At 33.0% G+C, this 20,906-nt stretch overlaps 1 protein-coding gene across 1 annotated transcript in view; it reads right to left on the reverse strand.

The window, feature by feature from the left end:
• Window positions 1-12,859, reverse strand: part of LOC148871405 (uncharacterized) — a 30,210-nt gene extending 17,351 nt beyond the window's left edge. Inside the window, exons 1-3 of the mRNA XM_088973062.1 lie at window positions 12,484-12,859; window positions 11,659-11,696; window positions 1,420-1,532 (exon numbers count right to left, since the gene is read on the reverse strand). Coding sequence (XP_088829188.1) covers window positions 1,420-1,532; window positions 11,659-11,696; window positions 12,484-12,730 — 398 coding nt within the window. The 5' untranslated portion in view covers window positions 12,731-12,859. The remainder of the gene's footprint in view (window positions 1-1,419; window positions 1,533-11,658; window positions 11,697-12,483) is intronic.
• Between the last annotated feature and the right edge of the window lie 8,047 nt (window positions 12,860-20,906).

The following is a 20,906-nucleotide window of genomic DNA, read 5'->3' on the forward strand; positions in this document are numbered from 1 at the left end:
AGGGGTTGGCAGCCAGAACTAATTCAATTCTGGTTAACATCCCACTCTTTCTTTCCTCTCTTTCCTCTCTTTCTTCTCTACTGCTGAAACTCTTCATCTTCTTCTTTCTCTTCACAAAGAATCCATCCTGATTTACAAACATTGATTTCTACTGCACTTATGATAAGGGCTATAGCTTAGGCCCAGGCCCAGCCTGGCCCAGGGTTCCGGGCCTGAAACATAAGCCCTAGCCCATGTCTATACAGGCTCGGGCTGGGCCTGATTCCAGGCCAATGTCACTCATATAAAACATTACATATCTATATATTAAATGACATAACATGCATATAAACTTATTTTATACATTATATAATATAAAATATTACATATGATATAAATTATACATATGTTATAATATTTATATATATAATATATAATATAATGTAAAATAACATGTATACATATGTATACATTGTACAAAAAATGTGAGTTTAAATATATGCAGGCCGGGCCGGGCTTGAAGTATTAAGCCCAAGCCCGGCCCTAAAATTTGTGGGCCGGATGTGGGCCCGAGCCTGGGCCAGGCCTGAACACAAAACCCAGGCCCAAGCCCGGAATTTCCAAGTCGGCCATGTGTAGGCCAGGCTGAAAAGATCACCCTAATTTTGACCTTCATAACGCCTTCATAGAATTATATTTGGATTATGGTGTTTGACATGAAGCTATCAACATTTTTTATGAAATATGGTTAGGATGACCACATTATGCCTTTATATAGGTTTCTATGTATTTCATTTTTTTGATAGGGAACAGTAACTTTCATTAGCTAAAAAACCAGAAGTACAACTGTCACCTACTAAAGTGAAAGGTAACCCCTGAACAAAAACACCTTACAACACTGCCCAAAACAAAACCTCCCGATTCACCCCTTGCTTTACTAGGTTGCCAGCTAAAGCATTTGTTGACCTCCTAGACCAAGAAACTTGTGCACCCAGCTCCCTTGTGTATTTCATGTGATATATAATAATTCTCCTGTATATCAAATTTTAAATTAAAAATAGTTGCACCTCATTTCATTTGAGTGCATCCCTCACGTTGCGCCTTGCACCTCAAGCATTCGGAAGCCATTGCACTTCTGTATTCATTCTCTTTGACCTTCTAAAAAAATCTTTTGTTATCAAAAAACAATATTTTATCATATTGGATGCATCAAATTTCGGTCTAAATTCCATATCTAACATATCTTCCAGCCCTGTCCTTTCCATATCTAGGCAACATAGGTTATACAATCAAGGACTCAGCAAGAAAATAAAATGCATCCACCAATGAAATTGTGCAGATTATACAACACAATGAGCACTTGAGCAGCAACTACGAGGAATACAATTTACATATTTGGTTACACAGCCATCAGTAACAAATGATAAACAAAAAACTTGCCTGGTAAATGTCTTCTGCTTCAGAATTTTCTCAAGTTTATTAATCCCATTATTGTCAGAACCATTACTTGGGATGTCACCTTCATTGCTAACTTCTTGTGCACCAGGAGGATGCTGCATCCCAAAAATTCACAGCCATAAAAAGAAGACAGTATTAAGTTTTCTTTTATTGGCAGTGATTAGCATGTGTAATGAACATCAAAATATACAAAAGGAGGTGGTATAAGGGGAACTAAAATATAACAAAAATCATTAAAACAGAATCCTATAATACTGCACCCCAGAAAAAGCAGCCTTCTCACCTCAGATATGAAAGAAAACTATATGAGTACAATACCAATGCAGTTCTTTGAAAATAAAGAGTGAAACTTAGCAGAAGGGATTCCTAAGAGACCAAGGTGCAACAGACAAGACTAGAAACACACCTGAATGAAGTGACATATCATTTTTGAAAGGGGAAAAACCTAAAGAATCTTAACATAAAGCAACATGGGAATTTAAATTCTAAAAGGAAAAAAAATTGTTCCAGAAAACCTATTAGTTCAATTGGCTAAAGAATTGTCTTATTAACACAAAGGTTTAGTCTTGTATGTCAACTTAAATCCTATGGGAGCTATTTTGGTAATTCAGGGAACACAGGTATTGGACAGATGGTAAGAGATGATAAGAGAATAACCCTCCCATCTTTTCGGGTCCTGCCGGTCATGGAATTCTATTGGACCAGAGTTGTAGCCTGGTTGCAACATTTAAAGCTTGTTGTTACCCAAGCTGGACAGATCTAAAGGGCAGCCCAGTGCATGAGGCTCCCACTATTGTGGGGCCTGAGGAGAGATAGATGTGCACAGCCATACCCCTGCACATAGGGGTGTTCACGGTTCAGTTAACCAAACTGTGGGCATTTTTTGGAACTGAACCGGTACTACCAGTTTTTTGGAAAACCAGTAACCGGAACCAAACTGAAGCCAGTCGGTTAACCGGTTGACCAGTTCGGTTTTTCGGTTTTTCAGTTCGATTTCGGTTGGTTTAGTTTTTCAGTTTTTTTTTGCTCACCCCTACCTACACAGAGAGAAGTTGTTTCCAAGTCCAGAGTCCAGACAGATCTAAAGGTTGAAGATAAATGTAAAATGGTCATCAGTTGGATGATGCTTGGATATAGAGTTGTAAATAGGTTGGATTCAGATCAGATCTATGAAGTTTTTTTCTTTTTTTTATTTTGAAATGAAGTAAAAGATCACAAAAGTTCCTATGTACACAAAAAAGACTTTAAAATGAGAATGTATCAAACTTCTCCCTTAGTCTGAATTGAATGTCATCTGTATAGTGTTTATGAAGAAAACAAAATATCGGAGTCAAAAAGAAAAAGAAAAAGAAAAAGAACCAAGGGTTTAAAAACCGATCCAAAAACGAAACCACTTTGGCCACCGGTTTCTGGGTCAACCAACCAGATCAAATGGATCAACCCCATGACTATCAAATGTTTGGAAAATAGACCCCATATTAGATGCATGTTCTGTTAAAAACTTGTAATATTGGGTGGTCCCACTAGAATTTATGTTTAAAATAATTAGTCCTAACTAGACTATGGGCTGGCATACTGAAGTATATTATTAGGTTCTAGGCTAGGACTAGGAGGAGAGAGAGAGATTGATTAATATGTGAAAAAGTCATGATTTTTCAAATTTTGAATTTTACAAATAATTGATCTCAACCACAAACCGCTGCCTAAGTCGAACAGTTTAGTGGTTTGACCACCCAGGTCAATGGTTCTTTGACAAATTCAAGATTTTTTTCAAAAAGCAATCCAATTCAAAATGAACCTTAAGCCATGATCGATTCTTGGTTAAATGGTCCAAACGTCCAGTTCCGGTTTTCAAAACAATGAAAATAATTATATAGTATATCCCAGGTCCCCAACCAAGAGCACAAAGTGTCTTTTACATTGTTCAACAGCACCTCTACCAATTTGTGCCTATTCTTGAATTTACCTTCATTTCTTTCAGCTTAAATATTCCAAAAGATCATTAGAGAGAAGATTCTCCACACCACTCTACCCACTCTACCTTTGTCATTGAGGCCTGTTAGCTTCCATGCCACCAGCTACACCACTAATTCTGGGAAGAACCTCTTCAAGTACAATGGGTCCAGGACCAATAACCAAATTAGCCTACTAAAGGAACAATGCATGAAGATGTGGTTGACTGATTCATCTTCAAAATTGCAAGGGACACTTTTGGATAATTTAGCACCACTGTTTTGAAAACCGAACCAGACAGTTGGACCATTTGACCCAGAATAGGTCATGGCTCAGGGCACGGTTTTAAATTGGGCCATTTTTTGAAAAAAAAACATTGAATTTGTCAAAGAACCACTGACCCAGGCAATCAAACCGCTAAACCATTCAACCCAAGCAGCAATTTGCGGTTGAGATTAACTATTTGTAAAATTCAAATTTTGAAAAATCAAGAGTTTTTTCAAATATACAAAAGCTATAAAAGCTGATACTTTTGTTGTGATTGTCAATTGATATCTCTCTCTGTCTCATGCCACCTCTCTCTCTCTCCCCCTAGTCCTAACTATCAATGTCCCTCTGTCTCGTGTCATCTCTCATCTCTCTCCCCCTACCTCAAACCTAATAATATACTTTAATCTGCCAAGCCTTAGGACTAACTATTTTAAACATCAATTCTAATCCCATGGGACCCAATATTATAATTTCATAACAGAATAAGCATCTAATAGGGGTCTATTTCCCAAATGGCCAAACATTTGACAGTTACGGGTCAATCCGTTCATCGACCCAGACAGTTAAACTGCTGACTCAGAAACAGGTGGGCAAAGTGGTTCGATTTCCAGGTTGGTTTTTAAAACCTTGTCTAGTACTATAACTCTCCTAACAAGACTGATTTGTCTTCCTAATCATTTAGATTCCCCCTAATTACAGAGTTTCACACAACAGCACCATTCATTAATTCAAAGTTCAACACCAAAGCTTCTCTGTTACTCACTGCCAAATATATTAAAGGAAAGGCCTCCATAAGAGGCAGGTCATGGCACCACCTGTTTTTAATAGTTTCATACCCCTAGTGAAATCCTTGTAATCCTTCTCGAAAAAATTTTCCATGCAAACAGAAATGTGGATACTGACCTTCCCATAGGGATGCAAACAGAACGGGTCGGATTCAAATCAGGGTATATCCGAATTCGAACTGATAGCAGAATCCGAGATTCGATCCGATCAGATCTTACAAATAGTAATTTGAATCCAAATCAGTTAAGGATGTCAGATATCCAAATATAATCAGATCCGATTTGAAATATGGAAAATTTAATAAATTATTAAAAGAAAAAAAACATGTAAGTTTATATAAAGAAAAACAAAAAATATAAGTATTTTTTCAACTATTTTCATCATATATATTAATAAATACATGTCTTTTTATAAAAATTTACAAAAATGCAATATAAACATTTATGTAAATAAATATATTAATACATACATGTCTTTTTTATAACTAAATATGTTTATAAATATATACATATATAGGTTGAATTGGATGGGATCCTTTCAAATCGGATAAGGGTGTGACCCGAATCCAATCAGATCCGATATGAAAATTCGACCAAAGATTATCCGAATCCGACAAAACTAGGATCGAAGTCGGATTAAAATCAGATCATAATCCAATCCATTTGCACCCCTACCTTCCCAAATCCCATTCGCAGTTTCTTGTCCCAAATTCAGACACAACCACCCACCACCTCCATAAACTGTTCTTCTGCTCATTATATTTCCAAAACCATTTTCTTAATAGAGCTTTATTAAAGGTTCCAAAATTGTTCACCCACAGCCCACCACTCCACCAGCCTGTTTGGGACTCCATACCTTCCTCCAATTAGTTCCAAAGGAAATACTACATTTTCTTCTCCAACATCTACTTGCATCAGGAATGGGAAATATGGAAAGATAGCATTTGGGCAGGGACACATGCACATTCTTAATGAAAATCAACTTACTTCCTTAAGACAAGTACATTGTTTTCCAAGAAGCCAGTCTTTAAAGCATTCTAGTAGCAGGTTCCCCTTGAGGTTCATCTAGCTCCAAGGGGAAGATGTAGGTATTTGGAGGACAACTTGCCAAATGCTACATACCAATGAGTCAGCTAGAATTTGAACTCTATATTTTCTGATCTCTCCAACAGCTAGAGTTTTAATCTTCTGCAATATAACTTCCAGGCCCAAGGCAGTTTCAAACTTCATGAGCAAGTACTTCAAATGAGTTAGTTGATGGATGGTTCATGGAAGAATAAAGCATCGCCTGTAAACTAAAGCCCCTTATGAAGCCTCCCTGCACAGCCTGATCTATAAACCTACTAAGGGCTTCTAGCCTTCCACAACACAAATGAAAGTATAAATGTTGTAAGCCTCTAGATCTACATATATTTGAATTTGATCCTACTAATATTCAACTTCAAATCGAATATTTTCCATCATATTTTGATAGAAATCAGATTGGAAACAGATATTATATATTATTAGTATGCTAGCGAAAATGACCAACATATTATTAATAAAACAAATTAAAAATAACTTCCATAAGCTTGAACTTATGAGACTTTAGTGAAAATATGATAGTTAAACCATTTTTTAATAAATACATGTAAGTTCTATATAAACATATGCACATACATATTAATATTATTGGACTCAGATCTTAATCAGATTTCATTGGGTGGACCCCAATTTAATACAATTATAAATGGATATGGTTTTGGAGATCCAAATCTAGTTTAATTGGATAAAATTTTAAGCTTGGACTCAAATAATCAGGTATTATATATTATCAGTAAGTTAAAAATAAAAAATGGCCAAAAGATTACATTCATTAACAAAACGAATTAAAAATAAATTCCATAAAACTTGAATTTATTAGTATTTAGTGAAAATATGATATTTAAATCAACTTTATTAATAAACATATGTTATTTTTGTAAAGAACATATGCACATAGATACTAATTTTATCATATGTGGGTCTTGATCAGATATGAATGGGTTGAATCCAGATTTGATCCAATTATCTGATTTTTGAGATCCAAATCCAGTTTAACCAGATCAAATTGCAAACTTGGACCGAGATAATTGGGTACCATTTACAGCCCAATTTGGATATAAAGTATGCTGGACCTTCAGACTTGGTTAGAGAGACTACAGTTTTGACTGCTATTATGAACTGCTTATTCAGGTAGACACCCACAGCTGCTAAAAGTCTGACAGACTCACTTCCAAGGAAGGAATTTCAAAAGATCAACTATGTTGAGAGTCACCCTAGGCAAGATCAAATTGCAAAATGTTTTTAATGAATTTGGAGTCAGGTCAGCACTGCTGGATTGTATATTTTGCAGCTATTGTTGTTGCTATGGCACAACCTGTTTCCCCATTAATAAATTCTCAGGGTAATGTTGCTTATTAAAAAAATTCCATAGAGGCATTGTTCAAATTATAAGCATTATAAGTAGTAAGTACAACCTATGATATAAGAAATCAATGTGTGAAAGAACTAAAAAGGATGGTATGCAAATTGGACTAGAGAAGGCATATATACTATCCTGCAGATCAGTCTTTCCTTGAGGAGGTTTATGAAGATGTGGCTTCAGGAATAGTTGGAGAATCTGGATAGAAATGTCTTTAAAATCAGTGCATTATCCAATTTTACTCAATGGTGTGGTTGAAGACTTCTTTACAACAAAAAGAGGTTAGAAAGAAGGAGATCCTCTTTCCCCTACTAGGGCAAAAACAGGAGTTTGATTAGGGGATGGAAGGTTGGAAAAGTGAGATTATAGTGAACCATTTACAATTTACCAATGACATCACGACATCACGTAATTTTGTGAGGATATTGGAGAGGAAGGGGCAAGAAATATGCAGCACTTGATAATGCTTTTTGAGAAGACTTCTAATTTGAGGCTCAACTTTGATAAAAGCTGCATAGCTAGTGTCAATATGGGGAGGGATGAGTTTGAAGCTTATGCTTGCATATTAGGATGTCAGAATGTAGAATGGTCTATGAAATATTTAGGATTGTCTTTCAGAGAAAACCACAAATCTACGGCATTCTAGAATCCGATTGTGAAAGGATTCAATGAAAAAACTAGTCTGTTGAAAGGTAAATTATATTTCCTTTGGAGGGAGAATAACTTTGATTAGGTCTACCTTAGCCAACCTTTCAATTTACTTCCTTTCAGTGTTCATAATCCCAATGCCAATTGAAAAATGAATTAGAGAAACATCAAGATGAACTTTTTATGGGAACATGGAGACTACTAGAAGGATCACTTGGTGAATTGGACCAAGGCGTATGAAAGAAAGAAAGAAGTAATGGGATTTGCATATGGGCAAATTGATGAAGAAGAATAAGGTTTTGCCTAGATGGTTGTCATAGTTTTCATGGCGCCAAGGCAAGGCTAGGCAACAGGGGGGCGCCTTCTTGCCTAGTCACCTAGGCAATGGATTTTTTATGTAACAAGCATATATCCTAGGGTAGTTCCCTAGTTTCCATAACCATATTTCCTTAATAATTATCCATAATTTTCATAAGAAAAGTATAAACTTCATGTTAAAGTATAGAAAATCAACATATTCATGAAAAGAAAAAGAAGAAAGAAAAGAAAATCAAAATTCAAAAAAAAATATAGGGGCTGAACACCCCTAGGAAAAGAAGAAAAGAAAAGGTGGAAGAGGAAGAAGAGGAAGAAGAAGAAGAAGAAGAAGAAGAAAATGTGGAAGAAGAAGAAGAAGAAGAAAATGTGGAAGAAGAAAATGTGTTGAATAGACAAAATTTTAATTTTTAAGTTCTTCCTTGCTTATTAGTTCATGTTTTCAAGTCTTTGAGGGTTCAATACAGCAGTTAGCAATGTTTGTGTTGATTAAACAATAACAAATAAGAAAATAATAAAAATAAATTAGTATATAAACACAAAATGAATATTTTAGTTTAATAATGTCTACTTTGTAATCATAATCTCAAAAAATAAGAATATGAAAGTATTTTATAAAACAATATACAAAATTGCTTGGCAATTAGGCGAGGCGAGCTTCCAAGGGCACCTTGTCGCCAAGGAGTCTCCTTGACAACTATGATGGTTGTGGAGATTTCCTTTGGAAGAAAATAGACTATAGCAGCAGGTGATTAGGAGCATGTGGGGCTATGTTAGGCTAAATGCAAGGGCTACTCTGGCTTCTCATTGGAAAACCATCTCAGGTTTGCTTTTGCTTCCTTGTAGCTTAAATTTCATCATATATGAGCTCTTCTCTAGGAATGAGATAAAGTCTTCAGAAGATTTGCAGTGGAGGGGGCCTCACTCTTGACTACAATTTCCGGCCTTAGACTCTTTTAGATTTCAAAAGTAAATCTGTCTCCCACTTTATTTCTTTTTCTTCAGAAGGGTTATCTTGCAACTTGGGTTCAAAAGGGGCTTGAGGAAGGTGGAAATTCCATTAAGTACTAAGTTAGTGAAACTAGTAGAAGGGGCGATCGTGGATCCTTCCAAAAACTAATGCAGTGATGCTAGAGCTTGGTCTCCTCCCCCCTCTAGAAAACTTTCTAGTACCTCTTTCTTTGAATCTCTTACTGTTCATGGCTCATCCCCTAGCTTTCCAACGAAAGAAATTTAGAGTGGACCAAGGCCTTCTATTAGGAGGTTTACCATTTAAATATTAACACAAGTGAAACTTCAAAAGAAGAGACCAGATTGGTGTTTATCTCCACATGTCTGCCATCTTCAAAAGAAGAGAGCACATTAGATGATGGTAGTAATAATATGTGTCTAATTTTTTTCTACAACTTCTTTCATATTTCTATGTGTATAAAAATAATTCTTACTTATTACACTTGTTGTTATTTAATATGATGAATATATAATATTAGAGGTATGTTCAAATGTTTTCTACAAAACTTTTGGATTTTTTAGTTTTTTTTTTTTTGTTTTTGTCTATTTTTTAACTTTTTTATTTAATTATAACATTATGGGCTGTCCCATTTGACTCAAATGGTAAAATTGTTTATCCACCACCTAGACAAAAGAACAGTTTAAAGAGGGACTAAATTGAAACATAGTGGTATTTTAGTCCAAAACAAGTTTCCTAAACCCATTCATACTTTGCAGTGTTGAATTTTTTCTATAACATTTTATTTCTGTGTATATAATTTATTCTTATTTTTGTTTAATATGATGAATATACAATATTAAAGATTGCCCAAATGCTTTTGCAAAATTTGTGTCTTATATTTTTCTATCATGTTATCTTTTTTAATTTATATTATTTAATTATCACATCAAAGGTTGACGTATTTGACCCAAAAGTTGAAATGCTGACCAGCCACCAAATGGGAAAACGATTTTTTAGTCAGTTAAATTTTATATCCATTTCCATCATAAATAAACAACACTTGTTTTTACTCCTCTTTAATATGATTAATATAAAATATCACACTATATTCTTCTTTAATATGATCATAAAATATCACTTTTTCTTTTTTTTATTTTTTGTATTTATTGTATTTTAAAAATTTTGTTATTTAACTATGACATCATGGGTTAACTCATTTGACTCAAATGGTTGAATTGCTTACCCACCACCTAGACAAAAGAACGATTTTGTTTTTAGGTGGGATTTAAAAAACATGGGTTTTATGTTGTTAAAATTATTGGATATATATGATTTGTAAAATTTATTAGTGAGAAAAACACCTTAATTATAGGGTTTAATGAGAGAGAATGAGAGTTAATACCTTGAATACAAGGACTAAATGAGAGAGAATTAAATGACATGAAAGTAATAGTTCAAATTACATTTTCAACCCTTACAACTAGAGAGAGACTAAATTCAAAAACACGCACCACCTCAAAATTTTTTAGAATTGCTGTAAGATTAATAGCCTAGCCCACAAAGCATTGAGAAGCACCAAATTGTCACTATCATCTACATATTAAAGATGACAAATCATCAGGCCCTCGACTCCCACTTTGAAACCATCTAGCATGCCAAGCTCAACTTCCTTGGAAATCTTGCAACTCAAGTCCTTACTTGTTAGTACACACAACAATGAAGAAGGCGGATTTCCTTACTGAATACCACTAGGAGGATAAAAGGATTGTGTCAACAATCCATTTTTTTTATCATTCTGTGTTAATGATCCATTTCACCCTGTTGTACAAATCCTCAAGGACAACACTCATCTTTAAGGGGGAAATCAGAAAAGGAAAACAAAACAGAAGTGGCTAGTAGACTGCATTTGGCATGCCTTCAGAGAATTAATTATGATGAATTTTGTGATTCAAAGAATCATCTTTTAAGTCTAGATGTAGGAAAATTGCTGAAAAGAATTCCCTTTTGGGCTCAAAATTCATTCTAAGAATTGACTCTTTGGAGATAAAAATTTAGCTTCAAAACAGAATCATTTTTAGCTCAAAACTAAGTCTTCAAATAGTGATCTTTGGAGCAAAATTTTAACCAAAAATAGCTTAACACATTATATCCCTGCACACACCCATGTACAGAGACTTAATGTTAAATGGGTCTGACCTAAAAAATTTTCACCACTCAAAAGAAAGAATCATAAGAGAGAAAGGTACTTGATCAAATTAATCCTTGTAAGACAGAATCACATGAGTACATGACTATGGTCTCAAGTGTCACGCAAACAGTGAATCAAACCCATATGCCAGAAAAGCTGACCATGTCCAGATGACATAGTTTGCAATATCCACATTTAAAATGTCTCAAAGTTAATATAAAATGATGTTATTTAAAATAATCACAAATAAAAAATAAAGCCTGACTCTGCATGCAATACTAATCAAATTAGGATTCAGTACAGAGAAAGGTACAACAAGATAAGATGTTGAATGTACCATGACAAGCAGAAGCACATCTAATACAAAACAAATTCTTTTGACAAAAGAAATTAAGCACATGTTAAACCTCGACGGAACTATAGCCAATTTAGCAAAGATCTCATAACGGCTCAAATTATAGTGATAGCTAAATGTACAACAAGATAAGATGTTGAATGTACTATGACAAGCAGAAGCACATCTAATACAAAACAAATTCTTTTGACAAAAGAAATTAAGCACATGTTAAACCTCGACAGAACTATAGCCAATTTAGCAAAGATCTCATAACGGCCCAAATTATAGTGATTGCTAAATAACCATAATTAGAAGAAACATTCTGCTTACAATTTCAGGAGTCTCATGCCTCAATTCCTGGTTTGCCTCTGTTCACATGATAATTTGTATAAAACAACATTAGAACAATGTAAAACCATACTTCCAACTAAAATTGAAGAGCAATGAAGTTAACCCTGAGAAGAAAACTAACTCAACCATATGAAAGACATAATGCAATTAAGATAGTAACCAATAATAATTCAAACCAGAAGAAATCCAATTTATAGTATATTAAAAACAAGCTTGAATTGTCAAAATAATTACTTCAAATATAAATGTGTCTTATTTCAATTTAAAGAACAAAAGCTCAACAACAAAACCAAATAACTAGGGAAGAAAAAAAAATTCAAAAATTAAAGCTCTCCCTGTGAAATACAAATGATACAAGTATACGACAGTAAATTTAAATCGGGTTGAACTTTAAAGCCTTTTATCCCTTTCAAATCAAATCCCGCATTGCTTTTTACTCGAAAATTTCTCCGGGTTCAGAGTTTCAGACTACAAAAACAGAAGAAAAAAAACACCTAGTTCAATTTCAGACTCCAACTTTATTTCATTAGTCTCCAATCAATCTCAGGGACAATAGAAAAATGGCGTCTTTCTCTAACTGGCTAATTATCATATCCACTAAGCCACTAACAAAACATCAAAATGACGAATTTTGCCCAATTTCCCATTCCCAATCGCCCAAACCCTAGAGAAAACTCCAAAACCCTAGAACTAGAAAACCCCCAACACTCCCACACGACAAGCACCAAACCACTGAGCCGTGCAGAAACATCCGAAAAAAACAAGAACAAGCAAGTGATCAAAGAAATGCAGGACGAATCGAACCAGAAACGGGCGGCGGAGCAGGAAGACCCTTGCGGAACACAGACGAGAAGAACAACTGCGCACTTTTCGTGATAATCCTCGAAGCTGGATCGACAAGCTTCGACAGCCACCCTCTTCTCCCCGCGTCTATGGGGTTCCGGACAGCGCTCGCCGGCCTATCGTAAGGCGTCGACGCGACTCTCCGAAACGGCTTCTTCCGGAATTTCCCACCTGCTCCTCCTTCGTACCCTCCTGCCGCCGTCGCCATGAAAGCTCAATTCCAAGCTCAACTCGAGACACAGAAATGGAAGCAACGCCCACCTATAATAGGGTTTTTACTTTTTCATTTCCCACAGAAGAAGAGAAGGAGAGAGAGAGAGAGAGAGAGGATTCCGGTAATCGGTGACGTATAGGAATACCAGATTTATACGCCGACAGTGTATCTGATCTGAACGTCAATGTCTACAGAATGGACGGATCAGATTGAGAACTGAAAAGTTACGACACAGTTGATTGTACGGTAGCTTTTTAAGTGTATGATGTGGACTAATGCGAATCGACCACGTGGACATTAGAAACGAGCGCGTAATGAAAGACATTTTAAATGTTAGCGGGTTCGTAGAAAAGGGATTTTGGGTTTTGGTTTTATGGGCGGAATCTTGACGTACGCCGAGTGCGCATAGTACCCACGGAAAATTTCGTGGACAGAAGGGTGCACCGTGCACGCGGCGAGCGGGCGATGGGGAATTTTATTTTTGTTTGTTCGCAACGAGAGGGTAGTTCGTCGTTTTTTATTTTTTTTTGGTCTCAAGAGTTAATGAGTTCTCTGAGTCATGTTCTTATGACTCGCGAGTCAGACCGATGAAGTTTTAACTTTTAAGCATGCTTTTAGACCCAAATTTGTTTTGGCGAAATTGTAGAATACTCTGGTTTAATTTAGATTATTTTAATATAATAGAAAAAATAAAATGTTATTATATTTTTGGAATGTTAATCTAGATACAGGAATGGCCTATTCAATTTGGTTAGAATTGTCCTGAGTTAAATCATTTGATGTTAATATGGTAAATGTTCGGGTCAAGTAATGAATCTAGTAAGATTATTATGAAATCCACACTACTACCATTCCCTCGTATTGTTTTGCCATTCAAAAATTTCCATTTTCAACTTGTTAATAAACTCTATACTTTAGGATTTTTGGTGAGGTTACTCTCATGGACAGCGCCATGTGTACTTTAAGGCTATGTTTGGTTTGAAGGAAAGGGTAGAGAAAGGAAAGGAAATTCAGGAGAACATATACAAGGTCTATAATAAAGTTGCAAATTGGGTTGGGTTAGGTCAGGATGAGGCTAACCCTAAGTTTTAAACCCCAACCCAACCCTAATCCTAACTAAATTCCTTCAACCCTAACCCAACCCGAGTTTTGGGTTGGGTCCAACCCAACCATCTTCCCATCCTTTAAAACTTCATAGAATTTATTGATTTTAAATCTTAATTCGAGTTTCACTATATATATTAATCCTATGTTTCACTAGTATTTGTTTGTTGACGTTATTTTTTTGTTCTTTTAGTACAAAATTAAAAAAAAAAACAAGTGTTAGAAATGATTATAGTTTTATTATGAGTTATGACTTACGGTAGATTTTTCTTGGGCGATAAACAACATAGATGAGATGAAGAATAAAATTTTCAAAAAACATAAAATAATGTTATTAAGGTTTTATTCCTTCTGATTAGGATTAAGTGAAATGATTATCTTAAAAGAAATACATGATACTATGTGGTGGGGGTTATACAACTATCTGCACCTAAACAAATTAACGTGTGTTTTATGTTATATATAACATATATTTATATATGACATGTACTATAGAGTCGAGTTTTGGTTGGGTTGAGTTGGCTAAGGGGTCAACCCTAACCCAACTCAAAATAAAGTCGAGTTCATGAATTTCAACCCTAACCCTAACCCGAACATCAATCCGACCCAACCCAACCCAACCTTTTTGGTTTGGGTTAGGATTGGGTTCGGGCCAACCCGGTCCAAGTTGTAGCCTTAGTTTGTAAAAGTTTCCCTACATTTTCCTTCAAACCAAACATAGCCAAAGGAATGGAACAACCTTGTGAAATGTAAAGCTCGAGGTGGTTTGGGGTTCAATGACTTAGCTGAAAGAAACAAAATTTTATTAATGAAATTAGCCTAGAGGGTTTTAACAGATAAAGGAGGTTTATAGGTGCAACTTCTAACCCTCAAATACTTAGGTATTGCTTCATATTTTCCAAGTGTGGGTAAAAAGGCTTATAATTCTTACATTTGGAGATGCTTGAGAGAAACCAAAGAGAAACTTCTTAAGGGAATGAGACCAAAATTTTATAGAGATCACTTTATTTATCTCTCTCTCTCTCTCTCTCTCTCTACTAGTCAACACTCCAACCTAAACTATACTAAGGTTGCTCATCTCATAAATTTGATCAAGCATATTATGATTATGATATCATTTACAACACTTTTGATATTGGTTGCACACCAAATTCTTAAAATTAAAATTCCCTCCAACCCTCATTAGTATTAGGATAGAATCTACTAGATGTTCACTCCCATTTATTTGCCACTTATTACAAAGCCAAAAGGATGAATCCTCTTCCAACCACCTATCTAGCTAGCTATACTTAACCTTACTTGGAAAAGGTTTTGGCACCTAAAGGAGCTCCCACCAAGAACCTTGTGTTTTTATTTGTAAATGTTTGAACCATGCCCTCCCTATCAAAGTGGCACTGAAAAAGGTTAGTCCCATGATTGATCATACCTCTAAGATATGATCAAAAACTATTGAAGATTGAAATCATGTTCTTTTGCATTGCCATGCAATGCGTGCCATTTGGCATGAGTTGTACCTTGTTGCTCGTACACTTGATCATCCTAATTGGAGTATTATAGAGGATTGGTTGTCTTATTGGTGGCATAATAGCCGAAATACATCTGAGGTTGATGTCAATTCCTTTAGGAAATTCAAAATCATACTTTGGCATTGTTGGGAAGCTAAGTGTTGAAAAGATTATGGAAAAATCACCCTTCAATCCTATGAAAGTGGTTAATGGAGATCATTCACAGATAAATGAGTTGATTCTTGCAAAAATCCAATATCAAAACAATCATATACAAACCCTAGTTGTATCTACTTTTCTTTCTAATCTCCTTTGTTCTTTGTTGTGGCAATTGAGTTGCTCATATGATTTCAACATTTGGATGTAATAGCTCCATGACTATTACATGTTATTCCCCACCCAATTCTCTTAAATCTGTATTGGATGATGATCAATTGCAATGATAATGCTTATCGGCTTTTCAGAAAAATGTTTAAGAGCATATGCTATTCACGTTTATATGGAGTTCAAATTTGCTCATCACATAATCATTCTTTACACTCACCTCACAACTTTTAAAGCTATACAATGGGAACATCTCTATACTTGTATAATTTGATTCATGGGGAGATATTCCTGGTGTACGACTACAAGGGTTGTTACGAGGGTGTGATGACCAATTTTGTGAGGAGCTAACAAATTTGATTTCATCTTTATGTGTTATACACATTTGTAGGTAAGTATTTATACTATCCATTACTCATTCTCATCACTCCCATTAAGTTAAGTCATCAAAGCTCTTAACTTCTCCTATTAGGCCACATCATCATTCATCTTAACAATTCAAAATACGATAACTAAGGAACTAATCATAATGTATATGGTAATTGGTCAAAAATTCAGGAACCTATTAAACATTGGACTCTTTTACATATAAGACTATTTTAAAAACTTTATAAATTATTTATTTATTATCTTCCATCAAATTAGAGCAACTATATGATGAAATTTAATTATACACAACAACAAAAACCTAAAACACTGCAAAAAAGTAGAGCAACTATGCAACAATGTAATAAATCAAAAAATATTTCAAGATAAGAGACCTACAATAACTCTTATGTAAAGTATACAACCATTAGTTTAAATTTTAAGGAAAGGGGCAATGATGCTAACTTCTTTTTTATGTTCAACAAGTACGCTCGAGGCATAAAGATTGGCCAAAGTTTCTATTGTACCTTTTTTTGTGGTATTAATAATAAAAAAAATATTACAAACTACAATACCTTCGTCTAAAGCAAACACTATAAATATTCCCCCATACAATTTGCATTACTTCATTTGGGGATGCAAGAAATAGATAAGTCTTTGATATGTGGAGAAAGCTAAGTTCACTAGTTTGTTTGCATGTTTATCGGCTTCTCGATAATAATTATTGAGTTGAAATGTTTAACATTCACCCAAGAGAGCCAACGTATTGTAATAGAATAATATTCACTCTCCATTTAGGCATTTCTTGGGTCATAGAAAGATGAGAATAGGTAACGAATTTGATTCGATGATAAGGTTCTTGTATCCACTACTTGTTTAATGCCTTAATTGATTGCTTATAGTCCAACAACATCATTGGTAGTATTCCTAATCAGAATCGAGTATTCGTCCATCCATCTACCCAAAGGATTATGAAAAACTCATATTACAAAAGTTGTCCATAATTAACATTTAACACAAACATAAATGTTAAGTTTGATTTGCCCTCTTTGACCTATTCATGAGTCACATTCGAGCTTGGCTTGTGCCAAAATTTAAATGGGCCCTGCCTGAAACTTGAACATGATACAGTGTAAAGTCAGGACCAAAGCCTAGCTCGTGAACAAGTCAAGTGCCTCCCACTAAACTAATTTACAGGGTATTTGGTTCTATTTACGTTTATGGGTGGTTGTTTATTTGTGCTTTTCACTTTAAACGTTTATTTATACTTTTCACTTTAAACACTACTATATTGCACACTTAATATATGTGGTTGTTTAAAATATGGCAATGATAAAGGTATTCTGAGGTGAGAAGCTAAGCTAAGGCAATTAATCATAAGAATAATCATATTCTATTGCTACAAGGAATTTTTTCATACATGATTGTAATTAGGATGCTCCTATAATAGTCAATACCATTTATCTAGATTTGGATGACTGCTCGCTAAAGAGATAACAAGAATTTGTTGAATGACATACTTAGGAAAGATGGATTTAATTGCTAGTAGATCTCATGAAACATTCATAATACACTTGGCAACTTGGGTAATGCTATTAGAAGGGATTGGGCTAGATAGCCGAATTTGTGACAATTAAATGGTGTTTACATAGTGGTTTTTTCATAAATTAAATGACATACTTATAAATATGATTTATATTCATTTGACTAAACTTTTCCAATCTCCATGAATCTCTTAGATGGAGCCTTTAGTTTCAAAAATTATCTTTTCTATATTTAACTATTAACATTTAGGCCTAGGGTGAGTATTGATTATTCATTTGTCTCCAAACAATTTTTGTAAGAAAAAATATTATCAATTATGGATGTATCTCTAAGTCCTAAGCTTCCTCATTTTTTTTGTTTAATTAGGCAATTCCAGCATAAATGATAATTTTTCTAGTTACACCCCCATAAGAAATCCATCTTAATGTTATCAATTTTCTTAGTTAGGAAAAGAGAAATTTTGAAAGATTAAACAATATGGTTATGGAGAATATCTAATACATTATTTATTAAAGTTTATTGACATATATTAGATGAGTGACTTGTTCATTGATTATTGGTTGAAATAGTAAGGCCACTAATATTAAATAGATGTTGCCTCGTGAATATAGGGATATTGAAAGAAGTTTATTAACAAATTTTCTAAGCTTATAGTTTATCTACCTATTTTAGAACTCTTTTAAAATGGATAATGTTCTCATAATATATCTAGAAGGTATTGCATAAGATGAAAATATCATATGCATAAAAAAATGTGTGATAGTGGGGTCAAAACTTATAAATAACTAATTATTTTTTAAGAAATACTTCATTTATCTAAGACAATAATAGTTATTGTTTGTTAACTTTGCAAGAAAGACTTTTAATTTGATTAATAAAAAAATTATAGAAATTTTACAAAAATAATCATAAAGCATAAATATACTTTTAAAATGATTAAATATGATTATTTTAAAAAGTTTTGCAACAATTTTTAGTTGGTTTATTGTAATATAATTAGTGTTACATTATGGCGATGTATTAAAAGGAAAAAAAATTGTAAAATTTTAGATATCATTTCATTGGTCTCACTATTGATATATAAACAATAGAGTACCAAAATATTGATTATTGTATGGACACTACATAAGAAGATTATTTATTTTGTACGAATTATAATTTCACAAAATGTAAAGACTTTTAATAAGGTATTAATAAATAAAAATATTGGAGTGGAATATTGATAAGAACTTTGATAGCATTACAGTTAAAAATGAATTTACAAATGATATAACGTTTAGAGAAATTAACAATCATCTTATTGATTAGAATTACTTATATTGTGTAGGGATTTTTTTCATGTGTGATTTTCAAATCATATTTTAAATTTTATTATGCAAGATGGTTTGGTATTAATAAATAAAATATTGGAGTGGAATATTGATAAGAACTTTGATAGCATTCAGTTAAAAATGAATTTACAAATGATATAACGTTTAGAGAAATTAACAATCATCTTATTGATTAGCATTACTTATATTGTGTAAGGATTTTTTTTCATGTGTGATTTTTAAGTCATATTTTAAATTTCATTATGCAAGATGGTCTGGTATTAATAAATAAAATATTGGAATGAAATATTGATAAGAACTTTGATAGCATTATAGTTAGCAATGAATTTACAAATGATATAACATTTAGAGAAATTAACAATCATCTTATTGATTAGAATTACTTATATTGTGTAGTGATATTTTTTCATGTGTGATTTTCAAGTCATATTTTAAATTTCATTATGTAAGATGGTCTAAAAGTCATAGGACATGAACTCCAAAAAATTTGAGATTCAATAAAGTATGTGAGTTCATCTTATTGAAAATATTAGAAATTTCAAAGTGTAATAAATCAATTAAAGTTGTAATATTATAAAAGTGTATTCCTTGGTGAAAGGAATTGGTGGAAGTCTATATATCTTATTTTAGAATTTGCTTTAGCACTTAGAAACACTATTTTTTTTTTCTTTTATAGCAAATTAGATATGAATTTAAAGCAAATCTATCTATGGAATAATAGAAAATGACAATAATTATTAAAATTATTTGATATTAACTATTGCTTTGGGTTTTGGATCAACAATTTAAAATAGTTTTGTTGAAGTTTTGTTATACTTAAATTTATGGTGATAATGTATCTTTTTACATTGATAATGTTCAACATGCATTGATTAATTTCTTATCTGAATATGAAATTATTCACACAAAATTCACTTATAAGTTGTTGGAATCGTTCAACCACTATAGAGAGTGGTTCAAATGATAATTCATATGGAGATGAAGATGAAAGTGAAAAAATGATTAAACATTCATTTTTTTAATAGTTGGTGTATGAATAAATGTTTTGATGATATTGGGCAATGTTAAAAGTCATATTTGGATTATTCAATTTTTCTTAGAAATTATAATTTCAATATTTTATGTTGGTGAAGAGTAAACAATTTAAAACTTTCAATACTTTCTAAGATGACAAATGATATATTAATGATTCCAATTTTCATAGTTGCATCAGCGTTAGCATTCTTTATAGATGGTAGAGTAATTGACTCATGATGTAGTTGTGTTATTGTAGATATTGTTGAAGCTCTAATATATGGATAAGATTAGTTGCCAAATTTGGTTATGAGTAAATAAATGAATGTTATTTATTATTTTATTTTTTAATTGTCATACTATTTTTTTTTTATAAAATGTATGTATGTATCAAAATGTGCTTTTTTCACCAATACTATTTTTTTTTTATAAAATGTATGTATGTATCAAAATGTGCTTTTTTCACCAATGGAAAGAAGATCTAGTCATGTTTAATCATTAAAAATGGTCAGAAAATGATAATAGCTCAATGGATCAAATCCTTTAATTTGATTGAATTTAAGTATATGAATATATTCTTGATTTTTTATAGGATTTGATAGATGAAAATATTGGCTTGGGATATTTCATTTGAGTTTGAATTTATGAACAATTGGAGAAGTTGATTTGGACTATGAATTTTTAGTTGAATGATTTTTAATTTGATTAGGATTTGTTGAATGATTTCCAAAAATTGTTAAATGATTTAAACATTGGAACATGTTGATTTCAAATAGATTTTATTGATCATAGTTTTCTATTCTAGATTATGAATATGCTTTGAATCCAAGATCAATTATAATTTTAGGTTAAATAGTTAATAATTGGTTTTTTATTAGTTATATTATTATTACAAAACCAATATTTTATTGGCTTAATAATAAAGTTATTGTATTTTTATTGGTGTAAGAATGAGGTTTTAGGTCATAATAGATTTCAGGT

Source organism: Nelumbo lutea, chromosome 2, assembly GCF_056320005.1.
Source record: "Nelumbo lutea isolate HS-2025 chromosome 2, American lotus-T2T, whole genome shotgun sequence".
NCBI classification, from domain to species: Eukaryota; Viridiplantae; Streptophyta; class Magnoliopsida; order Proteales; family Nelumbonaceae; genus Nelumbo; species Nelumbo lutea.